Below are 19537 nucleotides of genomic sequence, written 5' to 3' on the forward strand. Positions count from 1 at the left end.
GGAAGAGGGTCACCAGGCTGAATGAGAGAATGCAGTGTTTATATTATGAAGAAGATTTCTGTGAATTGGATATGTTCTCATTGAAAAACAGAAAGTTAAGAGACAGTATGGTATGATTGCTGTGTTTAGGATTCTAAAGGTCTAAGATAAAACAGACCATGACCAGCTGTTTCACTTTTTCTTCAGCAGTTGAGCTAGAGGACAAGGCTGGCATTTTAAGGGGGATAAATTCAAAAGCAAACTGTTGAAACCTTTGCTTTGATTTTAATTCCCATCACCCACCCCCCCCCCCCAATTGGGACTGGACAATCTGACCCATCTCCCACCCCACACCTTAAAAGTTAACGTCCACGGCTGAATTTTACCATGGGCTTCAGGATCCCAACATCAGGCTGAAAATAGGTCTTGAGCCCACATTTTCTAGTGGTAAGACTGGTATACAGTCTCCTAATTGGCCAATTAAGACAGCTGAAGGGCTGCTGATGTTGCTGGCCCAGTAAAAGGGCTGGAAGTTCTGAAGTCTCAGCAGCGCCACTGGGAGAGGTTGATCCATGTGGAGGCACCTTCCAGCAGGTATATAAAAATTAAAATTTAGGTTACTGAGGGCACAAAGCCCTGTGGGATGGAGGGGAAACCTATCTGAGGAGATCTTTGGGGCCACTGAAATTGCTTTTCATGTCCATGGCCATCTCTTTGTCCTCCGGCTCCAATGACATCTCAGGTTGCTGTTGGGAAGCTGAATCCATGAAACCTGTAAAATGGCCCCTTCTTGAAGCCTTAAATCCAGCAAGCATAAATAAGTTACACTATGAGTTCAACCATTATCCAAAATTGTTGTTAGTGTCGCTATTTGCACACTCAGGATTGTCCAGCAAGTACTGCCCAATCACGGAATCACATCTAGTATTAGACGTTTTAGTTTGGGTTTTGCAAGCACAGGCTGCTGAGTACGGACTGTATCCTGCCTGTTATGAACAACCGAAGGAACATGCTGTTTGACTCAGTCATCCAAGTGTTGGGACGTACGGCCTACGTACCTGGCACAGCATCGACACTGAAATTCATATCTAGCCATTTGTTTACCTTGCAAACTTGATGCAAAAATAAAGTCCATTAAAGTTATCCTGCAGGAAAATGGTTATCTTAATCAGATCATTGTTTACTGTGTGTCATTCAAAATTTGCAAATGGGCCAAAGACCACCGCTTTTGTAACTGAAAAGTGCCCGGTCTGCCTCACGTTACCCTGGAAAGGCAAAGTATCTCAAAAAATTTGAATGACACATTAAGCAAGCCATTTCACACAGTATGCTGCCGTCAGTCCACAAAGGCATTATACCAGCACACAATTGAGTAACACCACGTGAAGTTCAATGCCAGTGCATAGTATAAATTGTTGTGTTCATTTGCCATTTGGTATTCTTGCATTTGTACTGATAAGCGCAAGATGAAAAACTTGGGCAACATGTCTCTCTTTTCAGCAATACTTAAGTCCTGTACTGCCAAATGACTGAGAGTAATATTTCTAAACTTGAGATCTAATTAGTTGAATAAAAGAAAACAAAGCTGGCAGGTCAGGTGATGTATTGCAGCTGTAGCATGTGTGAGCCATGGTAACTGCATCTGTAGTAACTATTTGCAGCTTGAGGAACTTCAGCTCAGAGTTGATGAGCTAGAATCTGAGCTTCGGACACTGTGATGCATCAGGGAGGGGGTAATTTACCTAGACACTTCGTTCCAGGAGGTAGTCACATCCCTTAAGCTAAATTCTTCAGATTTGGTCCATGGTCAGGCACATGAGGATATGACTGTAAGAAAGGCAGGTGTGGGAATCCAGAAGGCAGAACTTGGAGGAGCCTCAGCCTTTGCAATTATCCAACAGATTTGAGGTTCTTGCAGCTGAATCATGATAACTGGTGCTTCCTCATGCAACGCGTTCCCTTTCTGCCACCAAAAGCTCATGAGGTCAGTGTATACAGGTCAGTGGGAGGCAGCGATAGCTTTTGTGGATTTGGCATTTACTCAGAGAAACTGCTGTTACTCTAGGATTGAATGCTTGTTCTCTCTCAGGAATCATAGACTTTTATGGCACAGATGAAGGCCATTGCCCCATTGTGCCCTTCCTGGCTCTTTGAAGGAGCTCTCCAATGTAGTCCTCAATGCCCTTAATCTTGCAAATTAATACCCTCCAAATGCACATTCAATTTCCTTTTGAATGTTCTTGTGGAATCTGCTTGCATCACACTATCGGGCAGTGCATTTGAGATCCTAAAAATCCAACTGTGTGGGGGGGAAAAGAATCTCATTTCCCATCTAGTTTCTTTGCCAATCATTTTAAATCTATGAGCCTTGGTTGCTGACTCACATGCCCTAGGAAATTGTTTCTTCCTATCTTGTCAATCAAAACCCTCAGAATGTTGAATAATTCATAGTCTGTGCTTAACCTCTCTGCTGGAAGGAGGACGATACCAGCTTCTCCAACCTCTCCACATGCCTGAAGTCCCTCACTGCTGGTGTCATTCTGCTAAACCTAGCTGTACCCTCTCCAAGCCCTATACATATTTCCTAAAATGTGATGCGCAGAATCCTACACAATACTCCAGCTGAGGACTCATCAGTTATTTGTAAAGGTTTAGCATGACCCAGTGCCTCTATTTACAAGCTTTGTTAACCACTTTATCAACTTGTTCTGCTACATTCAAAGATTTATGAATAAACACCCCTGGTGTCCCTGCCCTTGAAATGCCCCCTGCCCTCCCCACTGGCTCCAAGGAGCACCAATTTAACATATTCCCTCCCCATGCTGATGGACATTGATAGAGTCGTTTCTCTGCCATTATAGATGCTGGGTAAAAATTTCCCCATTCTATTGAAAATGTGTACAGTGCATACAGTGACCATTTTAAAAAATAAAGACACTTGCAAAAAAAGGCAGCTGATGCTCATGCCTAGGGTGTCTGTAAATTACAGATTTCTGTTTTAAATCTGCAAGCACTTCCTCTTAAATATTTTTTTCAATAAAAATTCCATTACAAATTGTAAATTTTACGTATGTAGAATCCATTGTAAGTATGGATATAGGAAATTATTGGGGAAATTTCAGAGTAAAGACAGAGGCCCGGATAGTCAGTGGGGTCAGAAGCCGTTGCGGAGATCGTGTTGGAATCCCAACACTTCTGGGACAGCGGGTGGGAGGTGTTGATGCCCATTAGGGCTCCATAGGGAGCTTGTTAAGGGACCTTTGTGGGGCAGAATGGAATTTCCAATTTTTTTTTACAGCAAGCCCGACCTGTCTCGTGCAGGTTAGTGCACAGCTTTTGGATTTGCCGTGAGCCCCAAATATATTTTTTTGTAGTATTTTAAACAAATCCGAGCACTGCTCCTACCTTTTTGTACAAGGCCGCTGTCCACCTCCTTCCATTTCCAAGGAACTGCTTAATCAAATGGGAAAGGCAGCATTAACCTTTGCATCTAGTGCCGTGAGACTCAAATATATTTTTTTGTGCCAGTAGGCAACTTCTGCCTCCTGGAGATGCTCAACATCTCTATTTAGACCCTGAGCTCATCTCCTGACTAATTAGGCCATTTATATTTAAAAATGTCTTTGCGATTGGGATACAGCTTAGACATGGGCTCTGGGCCCAGGATTTATCCAGGTCCCCAACCCTGCATTGAAAATCTGGCCCAGAATGCATTATGTGAAAATGGGAGCTGAAATACATCTGCATGCCCTGGTCCACTTATTTTCCAGGCGCAAACATCTCTTCATCTGAAGACAATACTTGGTCTTGACTTCCCTATGCAATGCAACAGGAAATCAAATTGTACTGATGCAGATAAAAAGTTAGAAGCTCTTTCTTTGCATTGAATTCCTGAATGAAGTAGTAAATGTCTTGCACATTCAAGATTGCAAACAAACTTTTTTTAAACAATTGAGCTGTCAAATATCCTGAACTTTATTAGAACTAAACTTTTGTAATTTATGGACTGGACACTTACATTAAAATCTAATTTACACTAGAGCAAACCCATTCAACGTTAATGGCAATGCTGCAGGAGGAGAGCCAAGGATGAGATTAGACATTTGACTGTGCATTGCATGATATTGCTTCAATTGCATTGCTGTTTCGATCTACTGTACCGTAGTAATGAATTGCTCCTTAGTTTGTTGAGTTCTAGTGGCAGATTCTGCATGTTGATCAATTCTGTTGATTAGGTAGTGAACTGGGGTTCAGACATGACACCTGGTGAGGCTGTACTTGAGAACAGTTGTTCAAGTTTTGAAGTTGTTTGTGTTAAGATATAATCTAATTACAAATTTGAAGAGGATTTCCCGGTTTTCTTTGTGTTTTACCATTTCCATTGATTGAGGGCCTCAAACAACTATAGAATCATAAAATGATACAGCATAAAAGAAAGCAATTCAATACCTTAAATCTGTGTCGTCTGATTACTGACTCATCAGCCACTTGAACCAGTTTCACCTTATTTACTGCATTAAATCCTTTCAAGATTTTGAAGACCTCTATCAAATCTCACCTTAACCTTCTCTGCTGTATTGGTACCGATATGGACCACAACCATTGGCTGTTCACCATCCCTCCAACCCCTCACTCCCCTCCTCAGACTGACCTGCAGTTGTTCAATGACATCCTTGGTCGTGAAACCAGGGAGGCAACATGCCATCCTGGATTCACATTGTGGCCACTGAAACAATTGTCTGTTTTCCTAACTATAGAAAATGCTATCATTACTGCATTCCCATTGTTCTGCCTGTACCCCCCACCCCCTCCAACAACCATGGTACAGCTGAGCCACCTACCATTTATACCTGAAAATTGGAATCAGTTTAGGAAATCTTTTTATTATTTAAATGGCCCTTCTTCTGTTTCAGGTGGACAGGCTACCTGCCCTTTTACAGGCTTGCTTGAGATGTTCCTTGGGTGTCAGTGGGGCAGTTGACCAGCCCCCTGGTATTCAACTGTTGGCTAAAATGTCCCTCACCCTCCACATCCCTCCAAGTTACAATAGGCTGCTTAACAATGAATGGCTTAAAACTGAGCCCAATAATGTGATCATTCACTTTCAAGCATGTCTAGTTCCTGGCAACTAAGCTTTAGCTTGCCATTTCGGGGAATGAAATTGGTGAATTCTCCTATCACTACCCTCACTGAGATCTAATTCCACAAATCAGGCATTTAAGCTTGGATCTTTCTGGTCTGTTTGCCTTAGAACCACAAAGTGCAGTCCATTAGTCAGTTCTTTTGTCAGGGGACACTTAGTACTTAGCACCAGTAATTGAATAGAATTGAAAAAAACTCTCAATCTATAACACTCTCATTTTTAAAGATGCGATTATGTTGTAAAATATTGCTCAAAATCTAAGATGGTGGCCATATGTTTATCTGTAACCCTAGAGGGTTTTTTGAATAAAGATACTCTAATTTAATACTGCATTTAAGGATGATTAAGTTCATAATTAGGTTTCACTGGGAATATTAAGAAATTTTCTCAAAGACCTTGATTAGTCACTGCCTCTTAAATGCAAGCAGCATAATTCTATTTTTATACATTGCTAGTAAATGGGTGGATATCAAATCAATAGCTATAGCTTGAAAACAAAAACTGGTGCAAATAATTAAATATGTAAACAGATGGTCATTGTTTGAATCCTGACTGTGAAAGGATTGTGGTGTTCTTAGTATTTTGCAATGGTTTAATGGGTGACAGTGTATTGTTGTACAGACTGTACACAAACTGTACAATTTGCTGGGTTGCTTTGAGGTCAGTTGTTTCCTGAAATGATCACTTTAGTTTATCCAAGCTTGTATTTTCAAGGTATCAATAGATGAACTTTTAACAAGTGGAATAATTTCTTGTATTTGTTTTTTTTTTGTAATGGCTGACCTCTTATCAACAAGGTTTGTGTAACTGAACCACATCACCAGCATTCCAAGTGATATTCCGTAGCGTTTAGCTTTTGCACCTTTTGAGTCCTCCTTCTAGACGGAATAAAAAACACAGCTACAATTTCCTGCACACTGCTGAAGATACTGCTGTAACATGGAGGGAAAAGAGGTGGTGGCATTCTGATACAAATGTACCATTGCCTGGCAACTTGATGCAGATCTGCCATGCCAGAAGTCCCAGCTGAGAAAAGGATTGCTCAGCTGACTTACATGTTGAGGCCATCAGCAGTTGACATTTGTTGCAGTACAGTTTGATTGATTGTTGATTTAGATGCCAAGTGTACAGCATTACCGCCATTTAAGACCTACGTCCCAGCACCATTTTGTCTGAAAAATAGGAGAGACACCATTCCCATTAAAAAAGATCCAACCGCCAAGCGGACAAATGGGTAAAGTATAAATGCCTAGAGGTTGGAAAGGTGACTTTAAACCAACTATGCAAGTGCAAGTTATGCTGCTTCTGCAGCTGATGTAAATTTACATGTGTGACTTTGTTGTTCTGTCTTAGGAATCCATAAGCATTACCAAAAGCACATTAATGCTCAAATGTCAACTCCCCAAGGATAGAAGAAAATTTAATATCCAAAGCCTTGGACTGCAATTACGAACATACAAATTAGGAGCAGGAGTAGGCCACTCGGCCTCTTGAGCCTGCTCCGCCATTCAATAAGATCATGGCTGATCTGGAATGTACCTCAACCCCAAATTCCTGCCTACCTCCGATAACCTTTCACCCCTTGTTAATCAAGAAGCTATCTAGTTCTGCCTTAAAAATATTCAAAAACTGCTTCCACCACCTTTTGAGGAAGAGAGCTCCAAAGGCTCAACACTTTGAGAGAAGAAAAAATTCCTCATCTGTCTTAAATGAGTGACCCGTTATTTTTAAACAGTGATCCCTAGTTCGAGATTCTCCCACAAGAGAAAACATCCTCTCTACATCCACCCTGTGAAGACCCCTCAGGATCTTAAATGTTTCAATTACATGGTCTCTTACTCTTCTAAATTTCAGTCGATACTAACCTGTCCAGCCTTTCCTCATAAGACAACCTGCCTATTCCTGCTATTAGTCTAGCAAACCTTCTCAGAACTGCTTCTAACTCATTTACATCTTTCTTTAAATAGGAGACCAGTACAGTACACAATATTCCAGCTGTGGTCTCACCAGTGCCCTGTACAACTGAAGCATAACCTCCCTACATTTTTAATCAATTCCCCTCACAATAATTGATAACATTCTATAAGCTTTCCTAATTACCTGCTGTACCTGCATACTAACCTTTTGTGATTCATGCACTAGGATACATACCCAGATCCCTCTGAATCTGAGTTCTGCAATCTCCCATCATTTAGATAGTAAGCTTTTTAATTCTTCCTATCAAAATGAATGACTTCACATTTGCCCACATCGTACTCCATTTGCCAGATCTTTGCCCACTCACTTAACCTATTCATGTCACTTTGTAGCCTCCTTATGTCCTCTTCACAACTTACTTTCCTACCTATCTCTGTGTCATGAGCAAATTTAGCAACCATTCCTTTGGATCTTTCATCCAAGATATTTATATAAATTGTAAAACCTGGCCCCTGCACTGATCCCTGTGGCACACCACTTGTCACATCCTGCCAACCAGAAAAAGATCCATTTATGCCAACTCCCTGCTTTGGTATTAGCTAGCCAATCTTCTATCCATAACAATATGTTACCCCCTACATGATTAGCTTTATTTTCTGCAATAACCTTTGTTGTGGCACTTTATGAAGTGCCTTCTGGAAATCAAAGTACAGTGCATCCACTCGTTCCCCTTTATCCACAGCACATGTGAGTCCTTCAAAGAACTCCAATAAATTGCTTAAACATGATTTCCCATTTACAAAACCATGTTGACTCTGCCTGATTGCCTTGAATTTTTCTAAGTGCCTGTTATAACATCTTTACATCTTTAATAATAGTGTAATATTTATAGTTTTGATAAATGTTAGGACTATAGCTTAAAGAATAATCCTGTGTTGTAAGAGCCCCTGATCTGTGTAACCCAATGAGTTAGCAGCGCAGGGAATCACTAGGAGAGAGTTTTTCTTTAACTATGGAGTTCGATGCACACATATAGCTGCAGCTGCTGTCTTGTAAATAAAGCTAATTGTTTCCACCACGAGAAGTTGCCTGGAATATCAATTCTATAACAAATTGGCAACGAGGATAAATCAGATCCGATATTGTCCCTCACCCTGTGATTGTGATTATCTATGATAATTAAAAAGAAAGGAAGATATACTCATCCAAGATGCCACAGTTTGGCGGAATCAATCTCTTTCAACCAGCTACAGGCGACTGGTCTCAATATATAGAACATCTTGCATTCTACTTTCAAGCCAACAAAATCACTGAGGAAAAGAGGAGAGCGATTCTCCTGAGTATTTGTGGGAGAAAGACCAACAGTTTAATTTGAAGCTTGACGGCCCCCAGTACCCTTGATTCGATGACCTTCAGTGAATTAGTAGACCTTGTTAAGGGACATTTCCAACCCAAGGGCTCAGTTACAATGCAGAGGTTCAGGGTCAATTCGCGGAGTAGACCTCTGGGAGAGACCATTACAACCTATGTGGCAAAATTAAAACAAATATTGTGATTTCAGTGAAAGCCTGAATGATAGGCTCAGGGACCGTTTGGTCTTGCAAGAGGATGTTATTCAGCAAAGATTGCTGGCTAAAATTGATCTTGATTTTAAGAAAGTTTTAGAAATAGTGCTTGCAATGGAAAGTGCTGTATTGGATGCACAAGTGATTCAAGGTGCGTAAAATGATGCCATTTTCCTAGTTGGGCGGCAACAGTCAGTTGATAGTGGCGCGAAAAGTTGGGACTCTGCTGCGAAGCAGAACACGGCACCCACAGCTTAGAGGCAAAAGTGAAAACTAATTTTTATCAATGTGGAAACAACCGTACTCCTAACAATTGGCAATTTAAAAAGGTGGAGTGTTATTTTTGTCACAGAAGTGAGCACATATTGAAACATTGCAAAGCGAGATTAAAATAGGCTTCCAGGCAACAGACAAAGTCCGATGAAGTATTTAGTGTGGAAGAGCCAGAAGCAACCAATTCGGACATTTATTCTTTATTCAATGTGAAAGTTGGGAAGACAGAGGCAGTTACTGTCACATTGCACATTGGTAAACCCTTAAAAATGGAAGTAGACACGGGTGCTTCTACCACTGTAGTAGGGGAACACACTTTCAGATATTTAAATAAAGGTAATCAACAATTAAATTTGGAACAAACCTCTGCCAAGTTGAAAATGTGCACAGGCAAAGAAATCCAGGTAAAAGGTATCACCAGATTCACTGTTTATTATAGACATCAAACAGCACCACTATCAGTGATGGTATCCGAAGATAGAGGACCAAGCCTTCTAGGTCGAAATTGGTTGAGGGAAGCTAACTTTGATTGGCCAGTGAGATTTCAAAAGGAAGCAGGAAGAGTTTCTGAGTTAGAAAAGGAACAAGGCAAGGTACTTCAGAAAAAGCCTGGAGAGTCCAAAGACTGCAACTGGATGAAAAAGAAATGTGTAGCCATTCAGTAGAAATTAAGACTGTCTTAAATAACGACGCCGAAGAACATCAGAAGAAACTGAAGGAGACTCTGCTGAATGACAGAACTCAAGGTGAAGCGAGTGAGCTTCACAAGGAAAAGGAAAACCTGTTGAAAGACAGTCACACACTACAAGGATTCCTAAGATCAAAGTTTGTACGTCTGGAAAATTATGAAGAGAAACAGGAAGAATTTAATGTCACTCTGAACAAAGTGAAGAACCAGTTTGCAGAGAAGACACAGCAATGTTCAAGATTCCAGTAGGAAGCCAACAGATACAAGAAGGAAATGGAAGAGCTGAAGGATCAGCTGAATGAAACTTAAGAGACCTTGAAAACAAAGTTGTAGATCTTTCCAAGATGCAAGTAGATCTTGAAATCATGGGTAGCTCAACTACTGAACTGAGACAAGTTGAGATTTCACCTGAGAGAAATCTGGCCAGCAGTGAAGCCAAAAAGAAGGCTGAGACTAAACTCTGTGGTAGAAAGAAGAAGACAAAAAGGAAATAGGTTCCAAAAAGACAATAAAAGATGGGAATTAAAAAGTTAACAAGTGAATCATTAGAAATTTAACTTGCTTGTTTCCTATTTCACTACATAACAACCCCCCCACACTATGACAGGTGCAATACCTGCAGAATTACTGATGAGGTGTTGTCTTCGAACAACACTAAGCCTGATACTTCCCAATTTTGGGGAAGCTGGAGAAAAGTCAAGGGAACCAAAAAGCGACTCATGATTTACATAATCATGAGCCACAATTTACTGTTGGAGAAGCGGTATCTGTAAGGAATTTTCAGTGGAAGACCAAAGTGTTTGCCTAGTAAAGTAAGCTCTGTGGCCGGACCATTGTCATACCACATGGAAGTGGAGGGTCAGATCACCCATAAGCATGTGGATCATTTAAGAAGAAGGGAGACGCCCCAACAAAATGATCTTCCATCTGTAACCATTGCTGAACTGCGGTTCCTGTTGAAGTTGCTCAGCCAAGGATAGACATGCCCGATGTCTCTGTCAGAGTGGAAGATACTGAACTGCCTGTGCCTAATGAGGTACCTCATGTAAATGCAGTTCCAGAGAATGTGGTTCCTGTCAAAGAATAGGAAGTCAAGGAGCCACAATGTTCCACAGGGATCAAGAAATCACCTGAAAAACTGAACTTGTAATTTCATGACTCATGTAAATATTGTAATGTCATGAGATAAATATCCTTGTAAATACAAAATGTACAGAAAAGTTAAAGGGGAGGAATATAGTAATTATAGTTTTGATAAACATTAGGACTGTAGCTTTAAGAATAATCCTGGGTTGTATGATCACATGATCTGTGTAAACTAATGAGTCAGCAGTGCAGGGAACCTCAAGGAGAGAGATCTTCTTTAGTTATAGAGTTAGATGCACACATGTAGCTGCTGTTGCTTGTCATGAAGCTATTAATGTATATAATATTATTGGAAAAGATTTTTCTTTTAAAATAGAGGTTTAGCCTGTGGGTGTGTCTTAATTGGATTAAAGCCAGCAAGCCTAGGTGCTTTGCTGTGTACTAGTTTTGATATGTGGATGAGATAATGTGCATTTGCATTTTTTGAATAGAGCATTCAAGAAATGGGGTGAAAACTGACACCTATCTAGCAGGTGGCAAGCAATTTGTTTATATTACTAATAAAATTGGTACTATGAAAGGGGTTTTATTGCTAGAAGAGGCTAGTGATACAATGAGAATTTACACTCAATGGGCGGTGGTAGGTATAACTTCAGTTTTTGGGTGTGCAGGGAAAAGGCAATGTGAGATGAAAAGCAGCTGTAAGCCTCCAATTGTCTCCACAGGAACCAATGTGAAAAGAACCTCATTTTGAATTCATAAGGTGAAAATGCTTTGCCTGGTGTTTAGTTAAGTCTATGGGTTGCTGTTACCTTAATGAAGATTAGTTTGGGAATTTGTTAAACTTTATGATAGTAGTAATTTGAAGCCATGTATATATATATTTTAACTTGTGTTTATTTATAAGATGTTTCATTTAGTTTAATGTAAAACCCCCAGAATTGGTGTTCTGATTCCTGCATTTAGAGTCGCATCTCAAACATAATACTTAAAATTATAGGCTGTGACAGTTGTTTAAAGTTTCTCTCTGGGATTTTTAAATAACTCAGCTGTCCCAACTACATCGGTCTTAACGCTGGTGCCTTGTAAATAAAGCTAATTGTTTCCACCCCAAGAAAAGTTGCCGGGAAAATCCACTCTATAACAAATAGCTTCTAGCATTTTCCCTATGACAGATGTTAGGCTCACTGGCCTATAGTTTCCTGCTTTATGAATAAAGGAGTTACATTCACTATTTTCCAATCTTATGGAACCTTCCCAGAATCTAGGGAATTTTGGAAAATTAAAACCAGTGCACCAATTATCTCAGTAGCCACTTCTTCAAGACATTAGGGTGAAGTCCATCTGGACCTGTGGATTTGTCAGCCCGCAGCCCCAACAATTTGCTCAATACCACATCCCTGGCAATTGTAATTTTCCCGTTTTCATCCCTCACTCTATTTCCTGATTTACAGCTATTTCCAGGATGTTATTTGTGTCCTCTATGGTGAAGGCCAAAGCAAAATACCTATTTAATTAATCTGCCACTTCCCTACTTTCCATTATCAATTCCCCAGACACACTTTCTATTGGACCAACGCTCACTTTAACTCTTCTTATTTGAATATTTATGGAAGCTCTTACTATCTGTCTTTATATTACTAGCTAGCTTTCTCTCATACTGTAATTTTTCCCTCCTTATTAATCTTCTTGTCATCTTTGCTATTCGTTATATTATTTCCAATCTTATGACATGCCACCCGTCTTTGTGTAATGATGTGCTTTTTCTTTAAGTTTGATGCTGTCTTTCATTTTTTTAGTTAATCATTGGAATGTATACATTCTGTGTATTCTGAAATATCCCTTTAAATGCCTGCCACCAAATTTCTATTGACATATCCCTTAACCTTATTTGCTAGCTCACTTTTGCTGGCTCTGCTTTCATGCCCTCACAATTGCCCTTATTTAAGTTTAAAATACTAGTCTTGGATGCACTCGTTGCTCCCTCAAAATGAATGTAAAATTCAATCATATTATGATCACTGCCACCTAGGGGCGCCCTTACTAGGAGGTTATCAATTAATCTTATCTCGTTGCTCAATACTGGGTGTAGTACAGGCTGCTCTCTGGTTGGCTCCAGAACTTACAGTTCTAAGAAACTATGCTGAAAACATTCTCTGAACTCTTCATCTACGCTACCTTTGCCCACCTGATTTTTCTCGTCAGCTTCACCAACAAAGCTTATCTGGAGTGTGTGATACCTCTAGTGGCACTGATGCTAGATTGTTTGACATCAAGAACATAATCAGAGACAATGGAAGTCAGAGACTGCTTGGTTGAAACAAAATCATAGAATTGTCTGTCTTTTCCTTTTACATTAATTTCAGAAACTTTTACGGTAATTCAGTTTTGTTACTGAAATGACAAGTCAGTTTGAAAAAGACATCAACTTTTCTGTAAAAGGAATTCTCCAGTTCCAGTTATATAGTATGTAAAATCCATTTCTACATAAAAAAGTTGTGATATGATGGGAGGTGAGAAGTATATTTTAAGTTCTCCAATGGCTCAGATTGTTTATCTACGTTAAATGAGAAAGTCTCAGAGTTGATCATCTGGGCTGAGGATCTCAGCAAGGTAGTGATAGTGCACTACAACTGATGTCTAGGTCCCAGGTTTAGGATGGGAAAATCAACCGGGGTTCCTGGTTTTGACTGCTGGCTGCTGGCCACTGGCCTATGCAGGGTTGGTATTGGTTATGGTGGCCTACTGTGTTGGAACAGGCTGCTGAGAGTTACTATTGAGGTTCAGTCAAGAATAATCACCATTTGGACAAGGAATTGATTGCTCAAACACTTATGGAACTGTACCCCATCAAAGAGTAGATGACTGAAGGAAAGGGGTGGGTGAAGTCACTGACACAAATTTCAAGAACAATGAGGCTCTGAAACCCACTTTTGAGAATCACTGCTTGAGCCAGGCAACATGAAACTCATTCTCAAGACAACATAGGAATGGAATCACGTTCATTTATTTGTCACATAACAAATAATGAGAAGAATATTAAATTAATGACGGCTTTATTTTATGCATGTTTTTAAATACCCTACTGGTTCAGGAATGCTTGCAGGAACATTTGTTCTCAATTGTGCATATTGTGATTGTAATTGTTGTGTTGAACCCATATCTACATTACCACTTTAAACTTCAAAGGATTTGGCATTTCAGTATGTGGCAAATTGTTTCTGTGAGGTCTGTTTATAATAACAATCAGTGAAATATGAAATGTCTGCAGCCAGCTTTTTTTCAAAGAGCGGTGACAGAATTGGCTTTGCCTGAGGAAAGAAAATAATAACCATTGTGAAATTATGTACCATCTTCATTTGTATGCAAGCCTGATAGTTTGAAGTGTAGAGCTATCTCACATTGTCCTAATTAGTCTCTGGAGGACATGCATCTAGAATTGCCATGTTCATTAGGCTGTCTACTTCCTGATGGGTTGATTGGTTGATTCTTGCTGTGTAACAGCATGTATCTCCCTACATTAGAAGTGCAAGTAAACAAACCTTTTTTTAAAAAAAATACACAATTTCTATTTACAGACATTGCAACTGCACAACCAGACAAGAAGTCCATCATTATGTACATCACGTCGCTCTTCCAGGTTCTGCCCCAGCAAGTAACCATTGAAGCCATCCAGGAGGTTGAAACCCTGCCACGACAGCCAAAGGTCACTCAGGAAGAACAAAGAGAGATGCTGCAAAAGCAGCATTTCTCCCAGCAGGTGATGATTTAAAAACTTGACCTAAAGTACCTGTTAAGTATGCTTCAAGAGTAATCACTGTGCTCACGCTTAACCCTTTGAATGCCAAGAATTTGGCAAGTTCTAAGTTTGCATTTGGCGTCCACAGTTTATTATCAGCAAAGCTGGCATTTTGAGCATTTGGAACACAAACGTTGCATACTTTTGTCAAGGGAACAGGAGGAGGTTTTGTGGCACAGTGGGTGGCATCCCTGCCTTTGAACCTAAAGCTCAGGGTTAGAGTCCCACACCAGGGTTGGAATTTTATGCCGGTGGGATTTTATTGAAGTCAATGGACTTTTGAACAGCTCACTGCATTTTACGGTTCTGCCCCCTGCCCTGAAGGGGCTTGATGGTCACGGAAGTGCTTTAATGATGAGGCTAAACAAAATTCTTCCATTATACTTATGGCAGGTGGTAGGATTGGGAGAGTCTCCTGGTCAGTCAGAACAGTGTGGCAGCTGCAGTGCAACAGCATTCCCATGTTAAAATGTGCCATATGTAGGCTCTTGCCATGGGATATACTCAGTGGCAAACATACTCCACGTTTCGAGTGACTGACAGAGCGAGAGTCAAGGGAACATAAAGCATTTCCATGTTCATGAATCTCCGAACTGCAGCAGAGGTTTTCTTACCTCCTTAAAAGGTGAAATCAATTAATATTTCGTCCACATGCTGGTGCCCCGATTTCGGCCACGGAAGTACTAAACAAGGCTAGGTGTTTTCCCCACAGGTGAGAATGAAATTAGTACAAATTGTTCTGGGCTGTTTACATAAAATTTCTAGTGGTTGCAAATTGTTCCTGGCAGAGGCCCTGTATGGTTTGTATATCTTGTCAGAAATTCATGTTTGGGATGTGGGCCTATGATTAAAAAAGAAATTTAAATATCCATTAATACTTTTCTGAATGTTTATATATGCTCTAAAAATTGCTTTTTGTTGTTTGTGATTTGCTTCACATTTTTGAGATTGTGTTCTGGTTTCCTGGTAGGTGGTGGTGCGTATTTTGTTGCCATGGTAACCATTTACTTTATCAGAAATCGATGGTGCAGCTTTCATAGGAGTCCTTACATTTATTTTAACAGGCAGATGAGATACAATACAATACAATACCCAAACAAAATAAATGACCGTTGTATAATACAGAAATGGGATTGGAATGGGAGTTTTAAGCCTTTCAGATCTCTTAAATTATCCTGTTCAAAACATAACCAAGCATAGTGAACTAATATGATCACTTTTAAGCATCAGCCTAAAGGATGGCAGCAAGTGTGATATGGTAATGGTATTTTCATTCCAAAAAAATGATTTCCTCTGAGAAATATTCAGTTGAAATATGTTGTATTAGAACCATAACATAAGGCAGTCAATCTTCATAGTGACTACTGCTGGGGTTTAGTGGAAATTTTGATTACATTGCCTATGCAGAAGCTGCTCTTACTGTTTACGTCTGACTGGAATAATATGGAAATATTATGGGAGGTAGGAAGAATAAAATAGTGAAATGTGTGGAAAGAATAAAATAGAGTGCATGTAATTGGGACTAGCATTGAAACATGAGTTAATTAGATAAAGGATTAACAGTACTTTACTGAAAATTATATGGCATTAATATACACAAAGGAACATAGAGGTATAAATTTGTCTTGGGCACAGTTTTTAAATATATCAGCAGAAAATTTATGTTGGGCAATAATGAGTTTTGTAGTCTGGCCAATTTTCCTCTCCATTGAAGTCAATGGAAAAGAAATTCGAGCGGAATGTAAAATGAGCTATCAATTCTCTTGTCACCTATTCTACACAACCAACCAAAATAAGCCTCTGCCAATATGTTTTAAAACTATGCCTCTGTTTGTTCATTTTGGTGCCGCTGTCTTGACTTTTGAGATTTTGGGCCAGATTTTTGCTACCAAGGCGGGTAGCTCAAGTCAGGATATAGGTGCCTTGAGCAATCTAAGGCAGTGCTTTCTAAACGTTTTTTTTTCTATGACCCCATTCTAATGCTTTGGTGCAACCCCAGAGTGAAAATTCAAGCGTAGGGAGAGAGTTCTTGAGTGGGGTGAAGGTTCAAATAGCAGGGATACATGCACAAAACAACAACTAAGACACCTACCATTATGCAGGCTCTGTTGGTGTCAACAATTGGGCCTCAGAGTTCATTGGATTAGGCCATAGCCACAGGCAAAAAAATTACAAATATTTAAAGAGGCCTCGCGGCTGAGCCCAGGACTGTCAATTCTGTGTCTCCGCTCGCAACCCTAATTGTTCTTCCCATCACCCCAATAGGGGTCGTGACACACAGCTTGGGAACCCCTAACCTAAGGGTATCCTTATAATGTGGCCCAGATAAAATGGGCTGTATCATTATATTTTGCTGTATTCTGCATAACATGGCAATGTAAAGATGACTGGAGTTATAAGAGGCACAGCAACAAGAAAATGCATTATCAGATCAAGAAGAATTGGATGAAGTTCAGGGAGCAGCACAAGAAGGAGAAGCAACGCAGCACATTGCATCCAAAAAGGTCAGGGATCTACTGATAGAGCTCCATCCTGTTCAGGCTGCTTTTCTGAGAAGTGAATGCTCAGCATGTGTGCGTCCATGCTCAACCCTATGGAGGAGAGAGTGCTGGTAATCCCCAGTGCATCCGTTGCCAGTGAAGGGGCTGAAACCATTGATGATGATGGAATGTTCCTACCTCATGCATCTTCTTACACCCTACTTCTCCCCCCATCTCACAACATCTTCTGATATACAAGTTGCAGATTGTTTAAGCGTGTATCTCTTTCCACTTTTCCCTCATTGCAACCCTACCCTTGTGCATATCTATTTTCAGATATCCAAGAACTGCCACCTGGTCAAGCATTGGTGCGTTGCCATTTATGGACCAAGCTGGCACCCATAGCCTCAAAACTACAGGCACTATGGAGCCAAATTTTGCGGCAAATATATTTAAGTAATGTTGGTTGAGGGATAAATATTGACTTGCACTCCTCTGGTCTGCTTTGAAATGGTGCCATGGAATCTTTTAACACTTTAACATTTCATCCAGAAAATGGCACTTCCAACAGGGCACCACTTCCTCATTACTGCACTGAAATGTCAGCTTCAGTCATGAGTTCGGGTCTCTGGGGTGGGTCTTTAACTTTCACAATGGACTGACTCAGAAGTTAAAGTGCTATCACTGAGTTAAGTTTGACAATATTCCCCTTTCCTTTTTATCCGTGACATTCTGATAAAGCAGGCTAACTAACTTAGATTCTAATTTATTTTCATCAAAAGTCCCAAATGTGATAAAGGTTAATTCAAAACACCATATTGTAGCGAATTTTTTTGTTACCCAAGTGTTCTTAAATTAATGTTTAGTCTCTTGTTCAATCATGTGAGATGTTTCAGCAGAGCTGGTGGAAGGCTGCTGTTGCTCATGTGCACCCGAGAGTTCTCCTAGCAGATATATTTTCTATGGCGTTGGTAATGGGGCTTTCCTTTCATTAATGCCCAGTGGGGGGGTGGGGGGAACAAAGAGTTCATTTAAATGATTGATTGTGAGACAGTTGGACCAATTGTTTTTGCAAGGGTTCAATACCCTGTCTTGTTACACAGGAGGATTCAGCACCTCATCTGAAGTCTGAATCATTGAAGTTAGTTGACAAACATTGAATTATTTAAATCAATCAATATGCAACTTTAAGGCAGTAATTTTAGTGCATGGGCACATATAGTAGCTCATGGTTAAAATAAGCTTTGCAGACACTGAGCCATTTTGCACCAATATTGCACTCTCCATAGCAGCATGAACAACCTTCTTGTTATTTATACTTGTTAAGTGGCACATTAGCAACTTGAGATGTGTTCAAGAATCATTATTGCAGGTGCAGCAGGATTACCTTTTTTCCTTCCCACGATCATGATCGGGAAGTGCACATTTCAAAATGACACATTTCTGGGATTTTGTTAGCATGCCGAAACTAATAATAAAGAAATTGGTATTTAACCTGCCACTTGACAAAAGGGAAGATTATAGTTGTTAGTGAGATTTGTATTTCTGATAGTGAATTGAGTAGTCCAAAATAAATCTCTTAGGTTGAGTTTGGAACTTCGGTACGAATTGTACAGAGGCTGATGAAAATAATATATAATATTTTTGAATATACTCAATTAATTTATGACACATTGACTGGTACAGAGATTCATAAATTCATTTGAGGATAACTCCCCTCTGCTTTTTCTTTGCTAATGTCTTGCAATTATGCACTAAGCAGTCAAGAGGAGAACAGGTGATGAGCTCCTCCTGCAATGCTGTTGCTATGAAATGCATGAGTCATGGGAATGTGCTAAAGAATGAACTAGAGTTAATTCTTGACCAGTCTCGTTTATTTCTATATGAATGTACCTGACCTCTGCTTGATGCATCTGCTACCAGTATGCTAGAAATTGAAAATTTAGTGGTGCAAGCCTTGTGTAGCTGCTCTGTAGTGCAGTATGTTTTAGCTTCTATGGTGGATATCACTCTGTCTGGAATAGTCTTAGAGCAGGATTTTCCAGCCCCGCCCACCGCCAGGATTGTTCAGTCCCTCCAAAGTCAATGGACTTCTGGCCGCCAGATCTGCCGCAGCGGGTCCTGCCATGACAGGGCATGAAAATCCCAGCCTTAATCTATGAAGTTTAGCAAAAATATCGAGTACTGTTATACAGATAAAGATATGTGTGATTAATTTAGTACTCAAAAAATACTCCAATAGTAGGGAGAACAGGTGATGAGCTCCTCCTGCAATGCTGTTGCATATTTCAAGCATTTTAAGCATAGTTCAGATTCATTGATTGTTCAGAGCCTGTTCCTGCCAATGAAACATTTCTGAAGTGTAATTATTGTTGTAGTGTAGGCTAGTGTAGCAGCAAATTTACGCACAAGTGTAGTTAGATAGATGACCAAATACTTTGTTTTTTTCCTGCTTATGGTTGTTTTTTCCCTGCTTATGGTTGAGAAATAATTATTTGCCAGGTCACCTGATTAATCAGATTATGATTGTCCTGTTACCACAACTGTAAAAGCTTCTGTAGGCAAATGATTGATAAATTTTCAAAATCTGTATACATTCTGTTAACT

General features: G+C 39.9%; 1 protein-coding gene across 1 annotated transcript in view; it reads left to right on the forward strand.

The window, feature by feature from the left end:
• dmd (dystrophin) overlaps positions 1–19537 on the forward strand; it is a 1748406-nt gene that overhangs the window by 450840 nt on the left and 1278029 nt on the right. Inside the window, exon 8 of the mRNA XM_041212034.1 lies at positions 14230–14411. Coding sequence (XP_041067968.1) covers positions 14230–14411 — 182 coding nt within the window. The remainder of the gene's footprint in view (positions 1–14229; positions 14412–19537) is intronic.

The sequence above is a fragment of the Carcharodon carcharias genome, chromosome 18 (assembly GCF_017639515.1).
Source record: "Carcharodon carcharias isolate sCarCar2 chromosome 18, sCarCar2.pri, whole genome shotgun sequence".
NCBI classification, from domain to species: domain Eukaryota; kingdom Metazoa; phylum Chordata; class Chondrichthyes; order Lamniformes; family Lamnidae; genus Carcharodon; species Carcharodon carcharias.